Here is a 19,092-nt window from a genome sequence, read left to right on the forward strand (position 1 = left end):
TTGATTTAGTGTCAACAAGCAGTCGCTGTTTCTCTTTTGTGACTTTCTGGTTGGAAGTGTGGCTTCATTTATACCTCTACTTCATCACAGATTCCACAAATTCCAACAATTCAACAAATCTGACCTGACCCAGATTCCACAGTTTAAGCTGCAGTTTAACTTTTATACTTTACATTGTGCCTGTATTATATAAATAGTTTGAGACTGAAGTTAAAAGACTGTTTCTCTTCAGTATAAACACTCTGATTCTCTGGAAACCGTTTTCTTAAGATTCAGAACATGTTTGTTCATTTTTGATGCTTAAATCCTGAATTCATGTTTTCAGTCCAGTTGGAAAGACTTTCTCTTTCTCTGGAGGCTCAGAAACGTTCTCAAATTTTAAAATAAAGTCACTGAATGCACAGTGGTTAAACACTGAGAGGAGTTTATCTGTCAGACCGTGAACTTTGACCTCTGGCCTCAGGAGGATCGACCGATACATCAATAGACAGAGAGCAGGATGGTCAGAAAAGATTCTCCTCTTTCTTTCATAAATTATCAAGATACCTGTCAGTCAGTGAGCATCAGCTGCTGCTGTAGGGGGCGCTACAGCAGCACTTTACACTGTTGTTTCTCTTTAGCCATGTTGATAACTAAGTAGAGACGGTGTTTGTGCAGAGGAGTCGGAATAATCATTGTCAGGCGACCTGCTGTAGAGCTGTTAATGATTGAACCAGCTGGTTTACAGAAGAATGTCGGGGGTTGTGGGTTTGTTGGGGGGGTGACGTTGAACCTGCAGACTGTAAGTTTGAGGTTGAACTCTTGTGCTTTTCATTCAGTTTGCAGACGCCATGGCTCAGCTGGTGGAGTGTGTCCCCAACTTCTCTGAGGGTCGAAACAAAGAGGTTGGTTATTTCATATTTAAACTTCTATTTCTTCACAATCTGGAAGTTTTTACAACGAAACCTGCGTGTGGCCTCGTTTAATTAACACGAGGTTACACAACAGGTGTGTATTCATCATTTCAAAGCAGAATGCAACATGTAATTCGTGATTTTAGCTGTAAGCAGATAAAAGGACATTATTAATGTACAGTGAAAAAGCTTGTGAGCCTTTAGTTGAGCTTGTTTTGTCAAACTGCTGTTTTCAAGGTGAAGAAGCTCAATGATTGAAAGCAGTTTACTGTATCTGAACTGCATTTACATTTCAGGGCTTTTAAACTCCTTTGTTTGTTTGTGTGCCTTGTAAATACTTTTTCATAATATTCAACAACTGTGTTCCTGTGTTCTCTGACAGATGAACCGCACTCGGGTCTCGAATAATTCCTGTTTACTCTGACTCATCTCTGTCGTGGCCACCAAGTCGAGATATGACAGTCTTTGGTCTCGACCAAGTCCAGATGGATTTGTTTGTTCACTTCATTACATCATTAACAAGTGGACACTGATTTGATGACTTGATGTCCACCTGCTCAGACTCATCTTTAAGATTCAATGTTTTATTTCCATTTCAACATAGTCTGAACAGATAGAATAAAGTTAAACAATCCTCACATGTCCATGTAAGGGGTTGTTGGTGTGGACTACACTGTAAAAGATGGAGGACAAAATCCTCAGAATCCCCAGTCCTCCATCTCTAATAGTGTAGTCCTGTTAGGACGGGATCTCAAGTGTTGGACTAAAATAGACAGATAGATAAAGTGGTCTTGACTACAGCCGTGCAAACACCCAGAAGACAAGTCAAGTTCAACTGTGAAACACGAGAAACGGAATGAATGAATCCTTAAGGATGTGACCACATGTGACAGCTGAGATCATTTTTCTGGTGTTTCAGGTGATCGATGCCATCTCTGCAGCCATCTCCGGCACCTCTGGCTGCAGCCTGCTGGACGTCGACCCCGGGGCCTCCACCAACCGAACCGTCTACACCTTCGTCGGCTCTCCTGCGGCCGTGGTGGAGGGAGCGCTGAACGCGGCCCGACAGGCTTTCAGCCTCATCGACATGAGCAAACACTCAGGTCAGCAGCGCCGCTCAGCAATACACCAGGAAGGGTTACATAAGAGGAGATACCTGATGTGTGTGTGTGTGTGTGTGTTACCTGTGCAGGTGAGCATCCTCGGACTGGAGCGCTGGACGTTTGTCCCTTCATCCCCGTCCAGAATGTCTCCATGGACGACTGCGTCAACTGTGCCGATGTCTTCGGACAGAAACTGGGAGAAATGCTGCATGTGCCCGGTGAGACACCGCATTACAGCTGATTCATGAAAACATGGTCACTTTAATGAAAGAAAATGGACTTCATGTGAATAACTGACTTCCTGTAGCAAGAGGTGTGTTGGAACATAGCTTAATATTATCATAGTCAAGACCACAGTACTGACAGGAAGAGCCTGGTGTCCTGACATCATCACCAACAACAGGAAGTTGTTTACTGACAGACATTAGCATCCAGAGCCACATTAGCAGCATGGCTAATAATCACTTTTTCATCCACAGTTTATCTTTATGGAGAAGCAGCACGAAAAGAAACAAGAAGAAGTCTTCCGTCTGTCCGAGCCGGAGAGTACGAAGCTTTACTTGAGAAGGTGAGACACCGGCAGCCAATCAGCTGCTGCTCAGAAGTTTAGTGTCTGTTTCTTCACTGTAGTGAGGAGAGGCATTGTGGGAAATGTAGGCAACCAGGAAGTAGAGCTGGTTGAGTGAAAGAGGGTTCACCAAGAAACATGAATGACAAAACAATCTCGAGAAAATCAATCTGAGTTGATCAGCAAGATATTTGATATCTGTGTTGAAGTTTCAAAATAAAAGTCCTGGAAAACGTCCAAAACAACTTCCAAAAGAAATCTGAAACTTTATTTCCCATGTTGGTTGTCAGACTTTGTGGTTTGATTAACTGAAAGAAGGAAACAGATGTTTTGTTTTTCCTCTCCTCCAGCTGAAGCGGGCTGATTGGACCCCTGACTTCGGCCCTGCCGTGTTCGTGCCGTCGTGGGGCGCCACGGTAACCGGCGCTCGCAAGTTCCTCATCGCCTACAACGTGAACCTGATCGGCACCAAAGAGCAGGCTCACCGCATCGCTCTGGACGTCAGGGAGCAGGGCCGAGGGAAAGACCAGGTGCATGCTAGGAGTCTGACTCAACTATCCAGTTCTCAACTTGTAGCTTCAGTCTGTTTGGATCTGAAGTCAGTTCCACTTGTTTTCAGTATTTAATTCAGAGTTCTTTACGCTATAAACTGAAACATACACATTACTACTTCATTACCAACTACTGTCTCACCTATCTGCTACTTACTAAACTGAAGTATTTATACTGACCACTACATACTATTTCATTACTTACTACTTATTTATTTACTGTTTACTACTGAGTGTTACTTACTTACTGCAAACTCACTACTTACTACTTACTAACTACCAAACGCCCTCTTGTCTCTCAGTTTATTTATATTTATTGTTATTATTATTATCATGATATTTTGTTTAAAGGTCACATTAGGGGTAAAGTAAATGGGTCTTTTCACATTGACAATTAATAAACTTTCTCAATAAATCCTCTTGACATTATTCAGCTTCACTGTTTCATATAATAATTAATCTGGATTTCATAGAGAAAGTGTATTATTTGTAATATATATATAAGTCATGTGTTTTGGTCTGTAGGGATTTTTAAAAAGTACATTTTAAAAGTTGGAGAAGTACCTCATTTCCCCCACACACTGTAAGACGTATTCAAAACCCAGTAGAACCAGTACCCTAGACCAGTCCAGTTAGTAATCTTCAGGTGGACTCAACATGACCTTTAGTGACCCCTCCTTGTGTGTGGAGCAGCCCGGGCTGCTGCAAAAGGTGCAGGGGATGGGCTGGTACCTGGACGAGGCCAACATCGCTCAGGTGTCCACCAACATCCTGGACTTCGAGCTGACCCCCCTCCACACTGTGTACGAGGAGATCTGCAGGGACGCTGAGGTCAGAGGTCAACACAAAGTCTCCAAGCTTCACTTTTTGTTTCTGCTAACATTAGCTGAGTTGCTAACACTAGCTATAATGTATATATAGTATACAGTATATTAAATTATACAGTATATAGTATACAGTATATCATATATTGTAAGGTAACAAAATACCAATGCATAATAAATAAAAATAATAAAATATTATCATAAAAGTACTTATTTACTCAATAGTATAAAATGATTATAATACACTTGATAATAATAATCAGACAAATAGGATCAATTGTTCCATTAGATTTATATTGATAATCATAATAACTCAATAACTGAATCTCCTATTGATTATTGATCATGTTATTGATCGTGTGTTGTTGATACAGTACTGTGTTATTGATCGTGTGTTGTTGCGTTCAGGACCTGAAGCTGCCTGTAGTCGGCTCTCAGATCGTGGGTCTGATCCCCCTGAAGGCTCTGCTGGACTCCGCTGACTTCTACATCCACAGAGACCGACTCTTCATCATCGAGGAGGAGCACAAAGTCCGGCTGGTCAGAGATGAGTCTTTATAAAATAATAAGTGAACTGAGTGAACTCCCAAAGATCCGACGCCTCTCTGTTTGTGTCGTCAGGTGATCAGTAAACTCGGCCTCGACTCTCTCGGTCCGTTCAACCCGAAGGAGAGAATCATAGAGTGAGTTTCTGCCTCTGACACTTTATACATGAACACAGATATTATTAACCCTCTGGAGTCTGAGCATGTTTTATTTATAGGAACTGAACTTTATTCATGCATCACGTAGAGACAAGCTCAGCAGTTTGTCTGTTAACTTTCTAAGTTAGAAAGTAATAAGTAAAATTGGGAATGACACAAATAAAAATGCTCAAAATAGATCAAAATATAAAAACTTTGACTTGACTTAGTAAAATGGTGAGATTTAAATCAAATTATGAGACATTATGTCAAGATTTGGACTTAAATGTAATAAAACCTTTTTGACACTGACTGACGATGAGTATTTTCCCAACATGTCACCTGTTTGTTTTCTCCTCCGGGCAGTGACTGTCTCTCATAAACAGATATAAAGTTAAAGGTCAGGGTTGTTTGTGGTACCTGTGCAGGTACATGGTGAGGTCACAGGAGGACAGCCAGCTGGTGTCTCTGTCTCTGCAGCAGTTTGTTCAGAGTGTCGGAGCTCGGACGGCGGCTCCCGGTGGAGGATCAGTTTCTGCTGCCATCGCTGCTCTGGTACGAATAAAACTCTGTTCTACACAAGAAAGTCTAATATCTCCAAAAAAAACCATGATAACTTTGTGTTTTGTCCTGCAGGGGGCGGCGTTGGGCGCCATGGTGGGTCAGATGACGTATGGGAAGAGGCAGTTTGAGAACCTGGACAGTGTGATGAGGAGGCTGATTCCTCCGTTTCATCAGGCCATGAACGAGCTGCTGCTCATGGTGGACGCCGACTCGTCCGCCTTCAACAGCTACATGGTGAGACACTCGATGTGTCCCAGTTCCACGCTACGGGGAGGCAAAAATACTGCAGGAGGTGAATTTGAGTAAAATATGCGGATGTTAGCATTTAACTCAAAGCACCGCAGGTTAAACTGGACTAACCAAACACTTTTGATTCTGACTGACTCTAAGAGACTCACTATAAAAGGACAGGAAGTGGCTAGCCTTGCAACAATAAGGCTAAAGACAACACATAATGCAACACTCTCAGCAGGAGACCAAAGGAATATCTAATGTTGTGAATACATAAATATAAAGTCCTTCAATATAATACGACCACTTTCTCAAATATTAAAGAATATGGTGGCAGCTGCTGTCTTGATGCAGGTGAAGTGATCTGTGAATTCCTCTCTTAAGATTTGTTGGTAAAATGTGTCTTTTTGTTGGTAAAATGTGTCTTTTTGTTGCAGGCGGCACTGAAATTGCCAAAGAACACAGCAGAGGAAATGAAAAGGTGCATAACACAGTTTGAAGCTCCAGATAGATTTATTATATTTATTATGTTGACATATCGACAGTTTAAAGCAGATATTAGAAATACTCTTTACTAACTGTTGTTGTCAGACCAGTAGTAGTAAGTAAAAGTACTACACTGTGAAAATACTCCACTGCAAGTAAAAGTCCTGCATTCAAAGCTTTACTGAAGTAAAAGTATGTAAGTATTGTCAGGATCACAGTAAAATGTTCCCTTCAGTGTTTCTATTCTATCTGATGTTTCTGGATTCATATTTCTGCTGCATTAATGTGTCTGTTGCATTTTACTGCTGTAGATGTTTCAGGTTGAGCTCATTTCAACTACTTCATATACTGTTGGGTAGTTTAATCTACAGCGCTGCATCCTATCCTGTGAGATGAGGCTGATTTAGTTTCATTCAGTGACTTTTATTTATTGATTATTGATTTATTTATATTTTCTGGAGCCTGATAGTTCAAGTTATGGCTCCAGAAAAGTGTGTTGAGTGTTTTATTTAGTTTGAAATGTACTCAGGGAAAGTAAACACTAACATGAACCCTGATGTTTGTCTGTCAGGCGAGAGGCTGCGATGCAGGAGGGTCTGCAGCGAGCGGTCGGCGTCCCGCTGGCTCTGGCTGAGAGGATCAGCGTCCTCTGGCCATCTCTTAAGGAAATGGTCGTCTACGGAAACATCGCCTGCAAGTCAGACGCTCAGGTGACACAAACACTGATTCAACATCAGATTCTTAGTTTAGTGAAATACAACATGAAGTTCAGTAACTTTGTTGTTGCTTTTGTACATTTTGCTTTAGAATAATAATAATAATAATAATAATAATAATAATAATAATACAGAGTTCTGGTTTACTCTGATGTTGGTTGCATTTCCTAAAGAAAATCAAACTTGAAATAAAACCATCCCTGTAATTCAGAGTCCTGCTTTGCCTGTGTGGTTTCAGGTGGCAGCTAAAGCTTTGGAGACGGCTGTTTTCGGTGCGTATTACAACGTCACCATCAACCTCAAAGACATCACGGACGACGCCTTCAAGATGGCCGTAAGTGCGTCTGCGTTTGTTTAAATGAAGTCTAATTATGAATCCTTAGCTTGTGGTTCTGTTGTTTTGTGCTGCAGACTCAGACGAGAGCGGTGGCGTTGCTGCAGGAAGCGAAGGAGAGCGCCGCCGCCGTCCTCCATGCTGCCGAGGACAGAAACTAAAAGCACAAGCTGAATGTGGAGCAGAGACTTCCACAAACATCTGAATTTATCTGCCAGTTCTACAACATTTAACCTCAGAATGTGACGCTCTCTGATTGAATGTATCTTGCAGCAAAGCACTCTGGGGCTCGTAGTTGACTTAACTTGTGGTTGCAGCTTTATTAAGTAGCTTCATGGTTCATGTGTCTTTATTTCATGTCCATCACAGTGTTGATAGCATCTCTGTACGAGTCTTCCTGCCTCTTTAGTTTTATGGGTTAGGGTTAGGATTACATCTCCTACATCTCCTTCCTACCAGGTCCTTTTAGTCTGCAGAGTTTTATTTTCATGAAAAATCTTCCAGTGAATTCAGAATCTCTTTTATATATTGAGTTTCAGGAACAAGACTCGTTTTTGAAATGAGTAGATTTTGTTTTACAGGAAGGTTAGAATATTCTCACTTACATGTTTTCAGACAGAAATGAGACTGAACTGCTAACAGGAAGCTAAAGCAGCTCTCAGGCTTCACATTTATTATCATTCTTATTATTTACCTTCATTGAAAACCACATCTTTACAAGACACAGAGGCAGTGATTGTGTAATATATAACTAATCAATAAAAACAACACAAATAAATCAAGATAAACATGAATCAAACCAGAAGTTCAATTATATCATATTGCGTTTTTATAAACAAGGTGATGTTTTCTGGTGATGTGGACTTCAGGATTAAAAGTGGGACCAAACTGTGAAATCAACTCAATAAACGACACTTCTCTTATGATAAATAGAAAACAGAGGATTTATGTAAAGCTGCATTCGATGACATGAATATATCAGCGTGTGTGGAGTCTGGTGTTTAAAGGAGTCCTCCTGCCATTTAGTTTTATATTTTCATGAAGTGTAAAACAGATTAAAAACAAATCATCCGGACTTTCAGTCTCTCGTACGGAACAAACTCCAGAAACACTGGATCCTACATTTCCCATGAAGCACCTGCACCCTCGCTGCCTCCTAAATGCCCACTTCTTTCAGATATAATGACTGCAGAATTGGTAAGGCGGGACTTGATGTGTCAGGCTGAATGAACAGTGTGAGCTCCCTGTGCTGCTGAATCTCTCCACCAGATAAAGACAAATCAGATCAAAATCTCTTTAAACAACTTAATAAGTTGATTTGAGCTCTGAATCAAAAGTCCTCATACATCAGATAGTTCAAATACATCTTCAAACATCCACAGCATCCGTTCATGAAGAACACGTCCAGAGAGAAAGATGTGATGCTGTCCAGGCTGTTTCCACCGCAGGGAGGAGGTTCATGCACAAACTGAGTGAAACCAGAAGTATCAGAAGAGCCAGAAAGGCTTCACTTAGAGGCTCCAAGGCCTTATTCAGCTGAATACTGACGTCACCAATCATAAAAATCTCTTCACAATGACTAACAAGGTCTGAGAAAACTTCTCCAAATTCTTCTCAAACCTTCTCAAAGGACCAGGTGGTCTAAGAGAACCACAAGGTGCAGTAATCTGAGTCTTTTGCCCTAGACAAAGTCATTTAATACAAGGCCCTCAAAGAACTTTAACACCAAGACTGGAGCTCAAATTGAAAATAGACTCATAGACGAAGGCAACACCTCCAACTTGTTTAGTAGCGTTGGTGTAGTCGGGTGGGGAAGCTTCATTCAACAGTAGAAGACCAGGTCATCTCTCTGGCCAAAGCCAACGTCCTGGACTATGATATTGGTAAAACTGGTGGCAGTGTGTGGCAGGTCCCTGCTTCTGAACATGACTGATGTGGACTGACTCACAATGTATTTACTGCCCCCCAGTGGTCACACTAAGTCACTACAACAATACAGTACACTGAAGGAGTCACACTTATTATTCAGATCGATATGTGCTAATCAGTGTTGATGACGTCATGAGGGTAGGTCATATAGTCCATATCAGTCTGACTCTCAGTATTGATTAATATGTGCTCATGATGTTCCATCCAGATTAATATGCAGCATGAAAGTTTGTATTGAAGACGTCACAGTGTGGTTAACAGCAGTCATTAATACAACTCTAATAACAATGTCCCCAGTAGAGTGCGCCACGTCAGCATCAGTGAGTCAGCTGCACTTTATTTCGCTTCGACAGAAATATAAACAAACATGAATAATATTTCACTTCCTATTCCTCTGAATCTGTTCCAGGTTTTATTTGATGGCGTGTAAAGAAGAGAGAATATTGGATTTAATATTGAATAAACAGAAATGATGAATCGTGTCATTGTGCAGGCTAGAAAAAAATAAATGATGTTAGACGTTGAATTGAGCTCCAAAATGTCGCCTCCAGTGACTGAACAACAACACCCCTCCCATTAGAGTTGTGACGTTCACGAACGAACCGAATCTATTGACCAGCTCTTTAACACGAACGATGGGAACCGAGTCGCAGTTGCGAGCCGTTCTTTTTTCTTTTTTTTTTTGTTGTTGCTGTGTTTCACACAGATGCACACACAAGCTCCTCCTTTGCTACTCCACTGAGTGAGATGGAGAACAGGCACAAGGTGAGGAGCGCAGCAGAGTACACGTGCGGTGCTTATTTGATATGCAAATATGGCAGTTGGCCACACTGCCTTCAAGTGAGTGCCTCAGAGGCAGGCCGGTCAATAGATTAGTGATGGGAATTTAAAAAAAGAGCCGGATCATTTGGCTCAGCTCATCAAGAAGAGCCGGCTCTTTCGCCTCCCAAACGGCTCTTCATTTTACCACTTATACCTTTTATAATTCAGCCAAATTTAGCGCTGTTTTACTATTCAATATTATGTTATTGAATAATTTAAGTGATATATGTGTACACAAATCATAAGTCATACTTCGTACTGAAGTACAGCTTTAAAAGTAAAAATTACATTTTCTAATATTGTAGGAAAGCTCCACTGGTTAGGAAATTTGCGAACAATATGGGGTGTCTTGTCAGGACACGGGAGGCAGCCATATGCTTTAAATTGTTTATCTCTGAAGCAGGCACTTTAAAGGCAGCTACACAGGCACAGTAGGTGTGGTTTTGCTGTCAGTGACGCACAGGAACTGTGTTAAACGAGCTCAATCAGCTGTTTTGCCGTCTCTGTAGATCACGGTGAGAGGTGGGAAAACGAAACTTAACTCTGCCTGCAGACTGGTGCGAGCCCTGTGCAGAGGGCGTTGCCTAACAACGAGGTAAGCATCATTGTCCGAGCCTGTGGCACAAATATCAATAATCGATATCATTCTGCCTTGTATTACTTTACAAAAAAAAAAAAATGGCTCGGTAGCGGACAGGAGCCGGCTCCCATCGTTCATTTAAAAGAGCCGGCTCTTTGAACCTGCTCGTTCGCGACCGACACATCACTACAATAGATTCAGTTTGTTCATGAACATCACAACTCTAGTACCTCAGTATGCAGCGGTCTCAGGAAGGGGGAGGACACGCTTCATTTGAACAAAGTTTTTTTAGGTGTTGCATCAATAACATAAGTCATGGTAGCTTTATTTACACACACACATTTTATACAAAGGGTAAATCCAAAATTGTGATCTCACTGTCAAAGCAGAGGGATATGGCGCCACCTTGTGGAATGTTTACAATGAATGCAGATCAGACATTAAAATCTAGTCCACACATGCCAAATGAAATTATAATCAATATTTCAGAATAATTCAAGATATCAAATCCAAATCTTACCCTATCATTCCTCCCAGTGATTATTTCCTGGATAAAATGAGTTACCCCCAGGCTGGCTTCTTAAAAATAAATAAATATAAAAATGAGCCAGTCTTTTGAACGGTCTACCTCCCATCCTGTTTCCGGATAAAGTTTACTTTCACTTTCTGTCCTCTTGGTGCTGCTTCTTTCCTCCATTTCAAGGTAATGTAACCGGCATGTTTCACTGTTTCACACTTTTATGACTCTTTGCTCGTCTTGTTGGCGCTAACTGCTGTTAGCTTGTAGCAGTAAAAACAGTACAGTAGTTGAACACAGAGTCGTTATTACTGTGTAGCTCCACTTCCTGATGACTGAAGGCAGCTTTTCCTGCCTGAAGCAGCCTGTGGAGGAGGCGGAGACGAGCCGCTGCTCTCCCGCTGTCTGAGCCACTAAAGGCGGCTTCAGAACAGCTGTTTGTGTCGGTGAATGGTCTGTCGTTATATTTCAGTCAGTATGGGGGTCATGTTTTAATCTTCCAACAGAAACTAGTGTTGCTTCTGTATGTCAGTTGCAATGTTACATGTAAGTACATGTTGTTAATAATACTTTTTGTACTTAAGTCAAACTTTGAATGCAGGACTTTTACTTTGAACAGGGTATTTTCTCAGTGTTGTATTTGTGAGTACTTGTTGTACCACTTCCTCATGGGAACTTTGTTGTTTCAGAGCTTCTTCTCTGTCCAATAACAAACCACACGTCACATGAAGATGAAATGTTTCTCTGCTGGTCAAGTCATGTGGCGCCATCTGATGGTGCCAAAGTGAACTGCAGGATGTCAGATGACATGATTTCAGCCCATGTGCAGATGACTGATTTGTGTTTCCTCTCCAGATGAAAGTGTGTGTGAGCTGATGTGGATGTGAGTTCAGCAGCATGAGTCAGTGTGAGGACAGAGAGGAGGGAGTCCCTCCATCTAAAACCACTCTGCGTGGGGACCATGACAACCAGACCAAAGCTCCGAGGTGAGATGAGGATCTCTAACTGTCCATGACTCTTCTCCATGTCGGAGCTCAGCACTCAAATCACTCCACCATCATTATTCACAGTCAAAGCTCTGTGTGTGTTGTGTTGAAGCCCAGAGCAGCAGAGACCAGACTCTCCTGGACCTGGACCCAGCTGCGTGTCCTTAAAGAGTGATTGGTCCATGGAGCAACCACTACTTTTTAAAGGGCATGTTTTCCCAAGCACAGAGTAAGTCAGAGTGACCAGTCAAATAATCACCTCATTAACTTTAAAGGACGACAACCGTCTGCCACAAAGAGGTCAGCTGTTAATAACATTAAAATATTGCTGATTCATGTTTTAACTTATTTATCCAGAGAAGCTTTAATAAACCTGTATGTTTATTTTCAGCATCGTTGTTCTTCACATACATTTATATTCTCACATCTGAAGGCTGCTCAGTATAACCAGTCTTCAACTCTTGACTTCAGTTGAACATTTTCTCCACACACACGTTCTGACTATTGTCTGATGATTGCATGAGTATAAAACAGTGATTGTATTGAAGCTAACAGATGCTAAGCTGCTAACAAAGGCTAACCCTGATTCCAGCCAAACCAACTTCTGTAAACAACACCTGTACCTGTTTGCTTACATGTAGCTCAGGAAAGTACATTCTGCTTTTCATTTGACACACAGTTCAGGGTGACATCACCCTTAGCTTTGGTTTGATCCAGTATTCTCTGGTTTTCTCTTTGGTGTTCTGGATGTTTCTCTTATTTCACCTGCTACAAGTTCATTGTGACTCACTACCAATTTACACTGGACAGGTAGCATCCAGTTAGCTTGTGTGAGCTGAACGTTGCTGCACAGAAATGCAGACTGGACTGTTGATTCACAGTGGGATCAGCAGTACGACCAACACTTGAATGTCAGGGGAAACCATCTGATTCAATGTTGTAATCAACACTTTAACTCAAAGGACATTTAGCTTGTGTTTGTCACTGTGTGGACAGACATAATGTGAGCTCATTCTTCATGACTCCTCCACAGAGTGGACCAGGACAGCTCAGAGGTTCCCAGTGGTCAGCCTGCCCAGCAGCATCAAACACGCCTGGACTCCATATTTATGGTCTGTACAAGTACAACAAGTACTTTTACATCTATTCTGTTCACAATAATCTCCATGCTGCACTTTTAGACCAGTGGACTGTCAGTCTGTCCAACATGGATCTGATTTGTTTGGTTCCATGATTTTAGTTTGATTGTGTCATTCATATAATATTCTGTTCCAGCTGCTGGAGAAGAACATTGTCACTTTTGTGAAGAACGAGCTGAAGAAGATCCAGAAGGATCTGAGTTCAGATTACCCAGAATGCTCAGAGAGTCAGAGGGAGGATGAGGAGGTGTTGGACGGTGAGGATGAAGAGCAGAGGAAGAGCAGCAGAGAAGCATTTCTGAAGATCACAGTGAACTTCCTGAGGAGAATGAAGCAGGAGGAGCTGGCTGACTGTCTGCAGAGCAGTAAGAGGATTTCTCCACAGATTTAACATGATGGATAAATGGGACATTTACTAATGTCTCAAGAGATGGACGGAAATATGTTTATATATGCAATCTTTAGGGGAATTAAATTGTTATATTTTCTTTATAAATCACTTATTGATCTTATTTGTTGTGTCTTCATTCAGAACATCCTGTTCCAGTTTGTCAGCATAAACTTAAATCTAACCTGAAGAAGAAGTTCCAGTGCGTGTTTGAGGGGATTGCTAAAGCAGGAAACCCAACCCCTCTGAACCAGATCTACACAGAGCTCTACATCACAGAGGGAGGGACTGGAGGGGTCAATGATGAACACGAGGTCAGACAGATTGAAACAGCATCCAGGAAACCAGACACACCAGAAACAACAATCAGACAAGAAGACATCTTTAAACCCTCACCTGGAAGAGACGAACCAATCAGAACAGTGATGACAAAGGGAGTGGCTGGCATTGGGAAAACAGTCTTAACACAGAAGTTCACTCTGGACTGGGCTGAAGACAAAGCCAACCAGGACATACACTTCACATTTCCATTCACCTTCAGAGAGCTGAATGTGCTGAAAGAGAAAAAGTACAGCTTGGTGGAACTTGTTCATCACTTCTTTACTGAAACCAAAGAGGCAGGAATCTGCAGGTTTGAAGAGTTCCAGGTTGTGTTCATCTTTGACGGTCTGGATGAGTGTCGACTTCCTCTGGACTTCCACAACAAAGAGATCCTGACTGATGTTACAGAGTCCACCTCAGTGGATGTGTTGCTGACAAACCTCATCAGGGGGAACCTGCTTCCCTCTGCTCGCCTCTGGATAACCACACGACCTGCAGCAGCCAATCAGATCCCTCCTGGATATGTTGACATGGTGACAGAGGTCAGAGGGTTCACTGACCCACAGAAGCAGGAGTACTTCAGGAAGAGATTCAGAGATGACAAGCAGGCCAGCAGAATCATCTCCCACATCAAGACCTCACGAAGCCTCCACATCATGTGCCACATCCCAGTCTTCTGCTGGATCACTGCTACAGTTCTGGAGGACGTGTTGAAGACCAGAGAGGGAGGAGAGCTGCCCAAGACCCTGACTGAGATGTACATCCACTTCCTGGTGGTTCAGTCCAAACTGAAGAACATCAAGTATGATGGAGGAGCAGAGACAGATCCGCACTGGAGTCCAGAGACCAGGAAGATGATTGAGTCTCTGGGAAAACTGGCTTTTGAGCAGCTGCAGAAAGGCAACCTGATCTTCTATGAATCAGACCTGACAGAGTGTGGCATCGATATCAGAGCAGCCTCAGTGTACTCAGGAGTGTTCACACAGATCTTTAAAGAGGAGAGAGGACTGTACCAGGACAAGGTGTTCAGCTTCGTCCATCTGAGCGTTCAGGAGTTTCTGGCTGCTCTTCATGTCCATCTGACATTCATCAACTCTGGTGTCAATCTGCTGTCAGAAAAACAATCAACCTCCCAGAAGTCTGAAACAAGAGAGACACAGTTCTACCAGAGTGCTGTGGACAAGGCCTTACAGAGTCCAAATGGACACCTGGACTTGTTCCTCCGCTTCCTCCTGGGACTTTCACTCGAGTCCAATCAGACTCTCTTACGAGGCCTGCTGACACAGACAGGAAGTGGCTCACTGACCAATCAGGTAACGGTCAAGTACATCAAGAAGAAGATCGAGGAGACTCCCTCTGCAGAGAAAAGCATCAATCTGTTCCACTGTCTGAATGAACTGAATGATCGTTCTCTAGTGGAGCAGATCCAACAGTCCCTGAGATCAGGAAGACTCTCCACAGATAATCTCTCTCCTGCTCAGTGGTCAGCTCTGGTCTTCATCTTACTGTCATCAGAAAAAGATCTGGATGTGTTTGACCTGAAGAAATACTCTGCTTCAGAGGAGGCTCTTCTGAGGCTGCTGCCAGTGGTCAAAACCTCCAAGAAAGCTCTGTAAGTGGGATTTATTCATCAAGAAATACTCTGCTGTATTTCAACTGGAGAGAAGAATGAATAACTTATTGCTTGTTTCCTTTCTGTTGTCTCTCCAGACTGAGTGGCTGTAACCTCTCAGAGAGAAGCTGTGAAGCTCTATCCTCAGTTCTCAGCTCCCAGTCCTCTAGTCTGAGAGAGCTGGACCTGAGTGACAACAACCTGCAGGATCCAGGAGTGAAGTTGCTGTCTGCTGGACTGAAGAGTCCACAGTGTACTCTGGAAACTCTCAGGTCTGGATTAATTAACCCATTCAACTGAAGACCATTTAAAATCTGATTTACATTAGTAGACAAACAGCTAACATGTGTAGGTTTGTGTCTGCAAATATTATTTGTCAAATGAGTTTCAACTCTTAAACTTCAGTAGTTTTTAAAGAATTACTTTCCATGAAGAGTTTTCATCATTTTCTCTTGTTTTTTTTGTTTTTTGTTGAATTACTTGCCTCATTGATTCACCACCTTTGTGTGGTATGTCAGTTAGATAATTTACATTCCCAAATGTCTGTATAGCCATACTAAGGAGTATTTTTTCAGGTCCATCCACAGTGTAGACAATGATCCATCCATGGATCTATGTCTTTCTGAAGCTCCGTCATAAATTTACATTTTATCCAGTCATATAATTTTATGACACCCGTTTCGATCCTTGTTGTTTTACCTACATATTTTAACTGGGTAGAAGGTCTTAGTCATTGGATGAACCTGAACCTGCTACCACCACCACACAAGGACTGTGAACGTGCATATTCACAAATGAAGGACAATATTCACCACTTGGAGACAGAAATCCGGGAAAAGGACAGGATGACCGAAGATTTCGTTTGGGTCGCCTCTGCCCAGACAAAGCATATCTTTTATATGCAGTCGTCTGACACAGGAGTTGAACAGTTTGATGGCCACAGGCAGGAATGATTTCCTGTGGCGCTCCGTTGTACATTTGGGAGGAATGAGTCTCCCACTGAAGCTGCTCTTGTGCCTGACCAGTACGACATGGAGAGGATATGAAACATTGTCCAAGATGGCCCACAGCTTGGACAGCATCCTCCTCTCTGACACCACTGTCAGAGAGTTCAGCTCCACCCCCAGAACGTCACTGGCCTTGCGGATCAGTTTGTTGAGTCTGTTGGAGTCCGCCACCCTCAGCCTGCTGCCCCAGCATGCAACAGTATAGAGGATAGCACTGGCCACCACAGACTCATAAAACATCCTCAGCATAGTCCGGCAGATGTTTATTGTCAAAACAAAACAATGACATCAGATAAGCTGCCATGCGTGTTGTTCTATGTGTTTGCAGGCTGTCAGGCTGTGAGATCACAGAGGAAGGCTGTGCTTCTCTGGCCTCAGCTCTGAGCTCCAACCCCTCCCATCTGAGAGAGCTGGACCTGAGCTACAATCATCCAGGAGACTCAGGAGTGGTGCTGCTGTCTGCTGGACTGGAGGATCCACACTGGAGACTGGACACTCTCAGGTATGAAGAGGCCTGCTGCAGCCACAGACAGTCAGTTTCAGAACTCAGAAAAACATAACTGTGTAAACATGGACATTACATTCCTCTCATAGTAGTGTAATGTCCATGTGTCCATGCTGAAAGAGGATGTGCTGGTCTGACCCCCCTCCTCCTTTCAGGGTGGAGCCTGCTGGAGTCCGATGGTTGAGACCAGGTCTGAGGAAGTGTAAGTGTGTCTTTCATTTGATTCATGAAAACAAAGCAGCACACATTCAACCGTCTTCAGACTGTGACATCACTCATTCAGATCATGATGTCATCATCAAAGTGTCAATAATGAACAGATGATAGATTAATAACTGCAGCTGTATTGTGTCTCGTTCTCTCCATCAGATTCCTGTGAACTCACACTCGACACAAACACAGCACACAGAAACCTCAAAGTGTCTGACAACAACAGGAAGGCGACATATGTGAGAGAGGAGGATCAGTCATATCCTGATCATCCAGACAGGTTTGACCGGTGTCCTCAGCTGCTGTGTAGAACTGGTCTGACTGGTCGCTGTTACTGGGAGGTCGAGTGGAGAGGAAGAATTTCTATATCAGTGAGTTACAGAGGAATCAGCAGGAAAGGAGACAGTGAAGACTGTGTGCTTGGAGAGAATGATCAGTCCTGGAGTCTCATCTGCTATGATGATAATTACACTGTCTGGCACAATAACAGAAGAACATCCATCGCTGCCACCTCCTCCTTCTCCTCCTCCACCTCTGTCTCTGACAGAGTAGCAGTGTATGTGGACTGTCCTGCTGGCACTCTGTCTTTCTACAGAGTCTTCTCTGACACACTGATCCACCTCCACACCTTCAACACTACATTCACTGAGCCTCTTTATTCTGGCTTTGGGTTTGGAGTTGGGTTCTGGTCCATGTCTGGTTCCTCAGTGTCTCTGTGTTCTCTGTAGGGGGGAGAGTCTCCTCCTGTTAGAGAAACATTCTACTGAACAGATCACTTGAGTCTGTACAGGATCATAGTTAAAGAAATCTTTCATGTTGTTGGAATAAATGAATCAATGAACTTTGTACAAAATAATTGAAAGTGATTGAAAAGATTCCTCGTTTACTTTGTAAACTTCTTCCACTTCCAGTCCTTTCAAGATGGAAGCTGCAATCATTAAATGGTGGAGATGCCGTTGACTTGTACCTTCTGTCATGTTGAGTCTTGAATTCTGGCTCTTGTTCCAATAAAAGCAGAAAATTACTGTGAGTGTGATTGTTGTCTTTCTCAGGTCAGGACTACTGAGCTGATTCAGCTGACAGATACAGTCCATGGACAAAGGTTTGTGGACGCTGTTGTCCATAAAAACATGTTTTTTCCCAGTTTGGTTCCCAGTTGAAGAACATGGCTGTCCTTGGAGTCCTGACCTGAACCCCATCCAACACCTTTGGGATGAACTGGAACTGTGAGCCAGACCTGATCCCCATCATCATTGCTGGCCCTCACTGATGCTCTGGTGTCTGAATGGGAGCAAATCCCTGCAGCAGGTTAGACATCTGGAGGCTGTTAGAGCAGCACATTAATGAACATGGTGTCACGTTACACTGTCACTTATTGAGAGAATGATCAGCTGTCCACATACTTTTGGCCATATAGTGAATCACAGACTGACAAACCTGCTCTTGTTACAGTCAGTGACTCTGTTTAAAAGTTTTAGGTTCCCGACACCTCCGTGAAACTGTGCAGCTTATTGAATTCTTCCAGTCCAGCAGAGGGCAGCATCCTGCCTGTTACGTCCACTGACTTTCCTCACTGTTTCAGGTCTGCCACGCCCCTCTGTGAGAGCCTGGATCACCCACACCTGAACTTAATTTCTTCATCAGTGGAGCTGTCATCAATAAGGAGCTTCGTGCTGTTTTTCTGTTTGATTCTATCGACCAATGGAGCTTTTTATTTTCTAGTTAGTGTTTTTTTTGTTTATCATTTTGGCCTTGGAGACCCTGACACCTTATTTGCTTCCATTTCTGCAATTTTAGTTGGTTTATCTCTGTTAATCATTGTTCTGTGAATACAACTTGTTCATTGTTACACTTAAAGTGGTCCAGCAGCCTTTTTCTGACTTTCTGGTCACAACTTTTTGACCATGGGTGAACTGGTTGTCTTACTCCCTGTGTTCCCCCACACATTAAATAAAGGTCGTAACAGTCCCACTGATGAAGAGGAAGGTGAGTTGGAGCCTGCATGAATATGAAGGTCAGAGGAGGAATCAGACTGTTAACACTCCGTTTGACTGCGTACTCAGAAAAACAGTCACATTACATTCTTATTTTTATATTTTGTACATACTTTTAGCTCTAAATTA

The 19,092-nt window shown here is 42.7% G+C and overlaps 2 protein-coding genes across 3 annotated transcripts; both read left to right on the plus strand.

Moving 5' to 3' along the window:
* The first annotated feature begins 830 nt into the window (after positions 1 to 830).
* Positions 831 to 7,114, plus strand: ftcd (formimidoyltransferase cyclodeaminase). Its single transcript, XM_070930485.1, has 14 exons — positions 831 to 884; positions 1,813 to 1,996; positions 2,086 to 2,214; positions 2,476 to 2,564; positions 2,915 to 3,094; positions 3,809 to 3,946; positions 4,348 to 4,479; positions 4,561 to 4,622; positions 5,051 to 5,177; positions 5,259 to 5,420; positions 5,855 to 5,898; positions 6,475 to 6,613; positions 6,858 to 6,953; positions 7,031 to 7,114. Exons 1-14 carry the CDS (start codon positions 831 to 833, stop codon positions 7,112 to 7,114), a joined length of 1,620 nt encoding a protein of 539 aa, XP_070786586.1.
* A 3,837-nt stretch (positions 7,115 to 10,951) lies between these two features.
* On the plus strand, positions 10,952 to 17,994 carry LOC139306575 (neoverrucotoxin subunit beta-like). Of its 2 annotated transcripts, XM_070930476.1 has the most exons (10): positions 10,952 to 10,987; positions 11,657 to 11,787; positions 11,900 to 12,016; positions 12,821 to 12,899; positions 13,063 to 13,291; positions 13,459 to 15,247; positions 15,346 to 15,519; positions 16,583 to 16,756; positions 16,915 to 16,961; positions 17,129 to 17,994. In XM_070930476.1, the coding sequence occupies exons 2-10, from the start codon at positions 11,699 to 11,701 to the stop codon at positions 17,695 to 17,697; spliced, it is 3,267 nt and encodes a 1,088-aa protein (XP_070786577.1). In that variant the 5' UTR covers positions 10,952 to 10,987; positions 11,657 to 11,698; the 3' UTR covers positions 17,698 to 17,994. The 2 variants fall into 2 exon arrangements, with proteins under 2 accessions (XP_070786577.1, XP_070786578.1); XM_070930477.1 differs by lacking the exons at positions 12,821 to 12,899; positions 13,063 to 13,291; positions 13,459 to 15,247; positions 15,346 to 15,519.
* Positions 17,995 to 19,092: the final 1,098 nt, after the last annotated feature.

This window comes from Enoplosus armatus, chromosome 24, assembly GCF_043641665.1.
Source record: "Enoplosus armatus isolate fEnoArm2 chromosome 24, fEnoArm2.hap1, whole genome shotgun sequence".
Classification (NCBI taxonomy): domain Eukaryota; kingdom Metazoa; phylum Chordata; class Actinopteri; order Centrarchiformes; family Enoplosidae; genus Enoplosus; species Enoplosus armatus.

Coding starts and splice junctions, on each gene's coding strand:
- LOC139306575 (XM_070930476.1), top strand. CDS start 11,699: ATGAGTCAGTGTGAGGACAGAGAGGAGGGAGTCCCTCCATCTAAAACC. Junction 12,017..12,820: donor CATGTTTTCCCAAGCACAGA/GTAAGTCAGAGT, acceptor ACTCCTCCACAG/AGTGGACCAGGACAGCTCAG. Junction 15,520..16,582: donor TGTACTCTGGAAACTCTCAG/GTCTGGATTAAT, acceptor ATGTGTTTGCAG/GCTGTCAGGCTGTGAGATCA.
- ftcd (XM_070930485.1), top strand. CDS start 831: ATGGCTCAGCTGGTGGAGTGTGTCCCCAACTTCTCTGAGGGTCGAAAC. Junction 2,215..2,475: donor AGAAATGCTGCATGTGCCCG/GTGAGACACCGC, acceptor TTTCATCCACAG/TTTATCTTTATGGAGAAGCA. Junction 5,178..5,258: donor CTGCTGCCATCGCTGCTCTG/GTACGAATAAAA, acceptor TTTGTCCTGCAG/GGGGCGGCGTTGGGCGCCAT.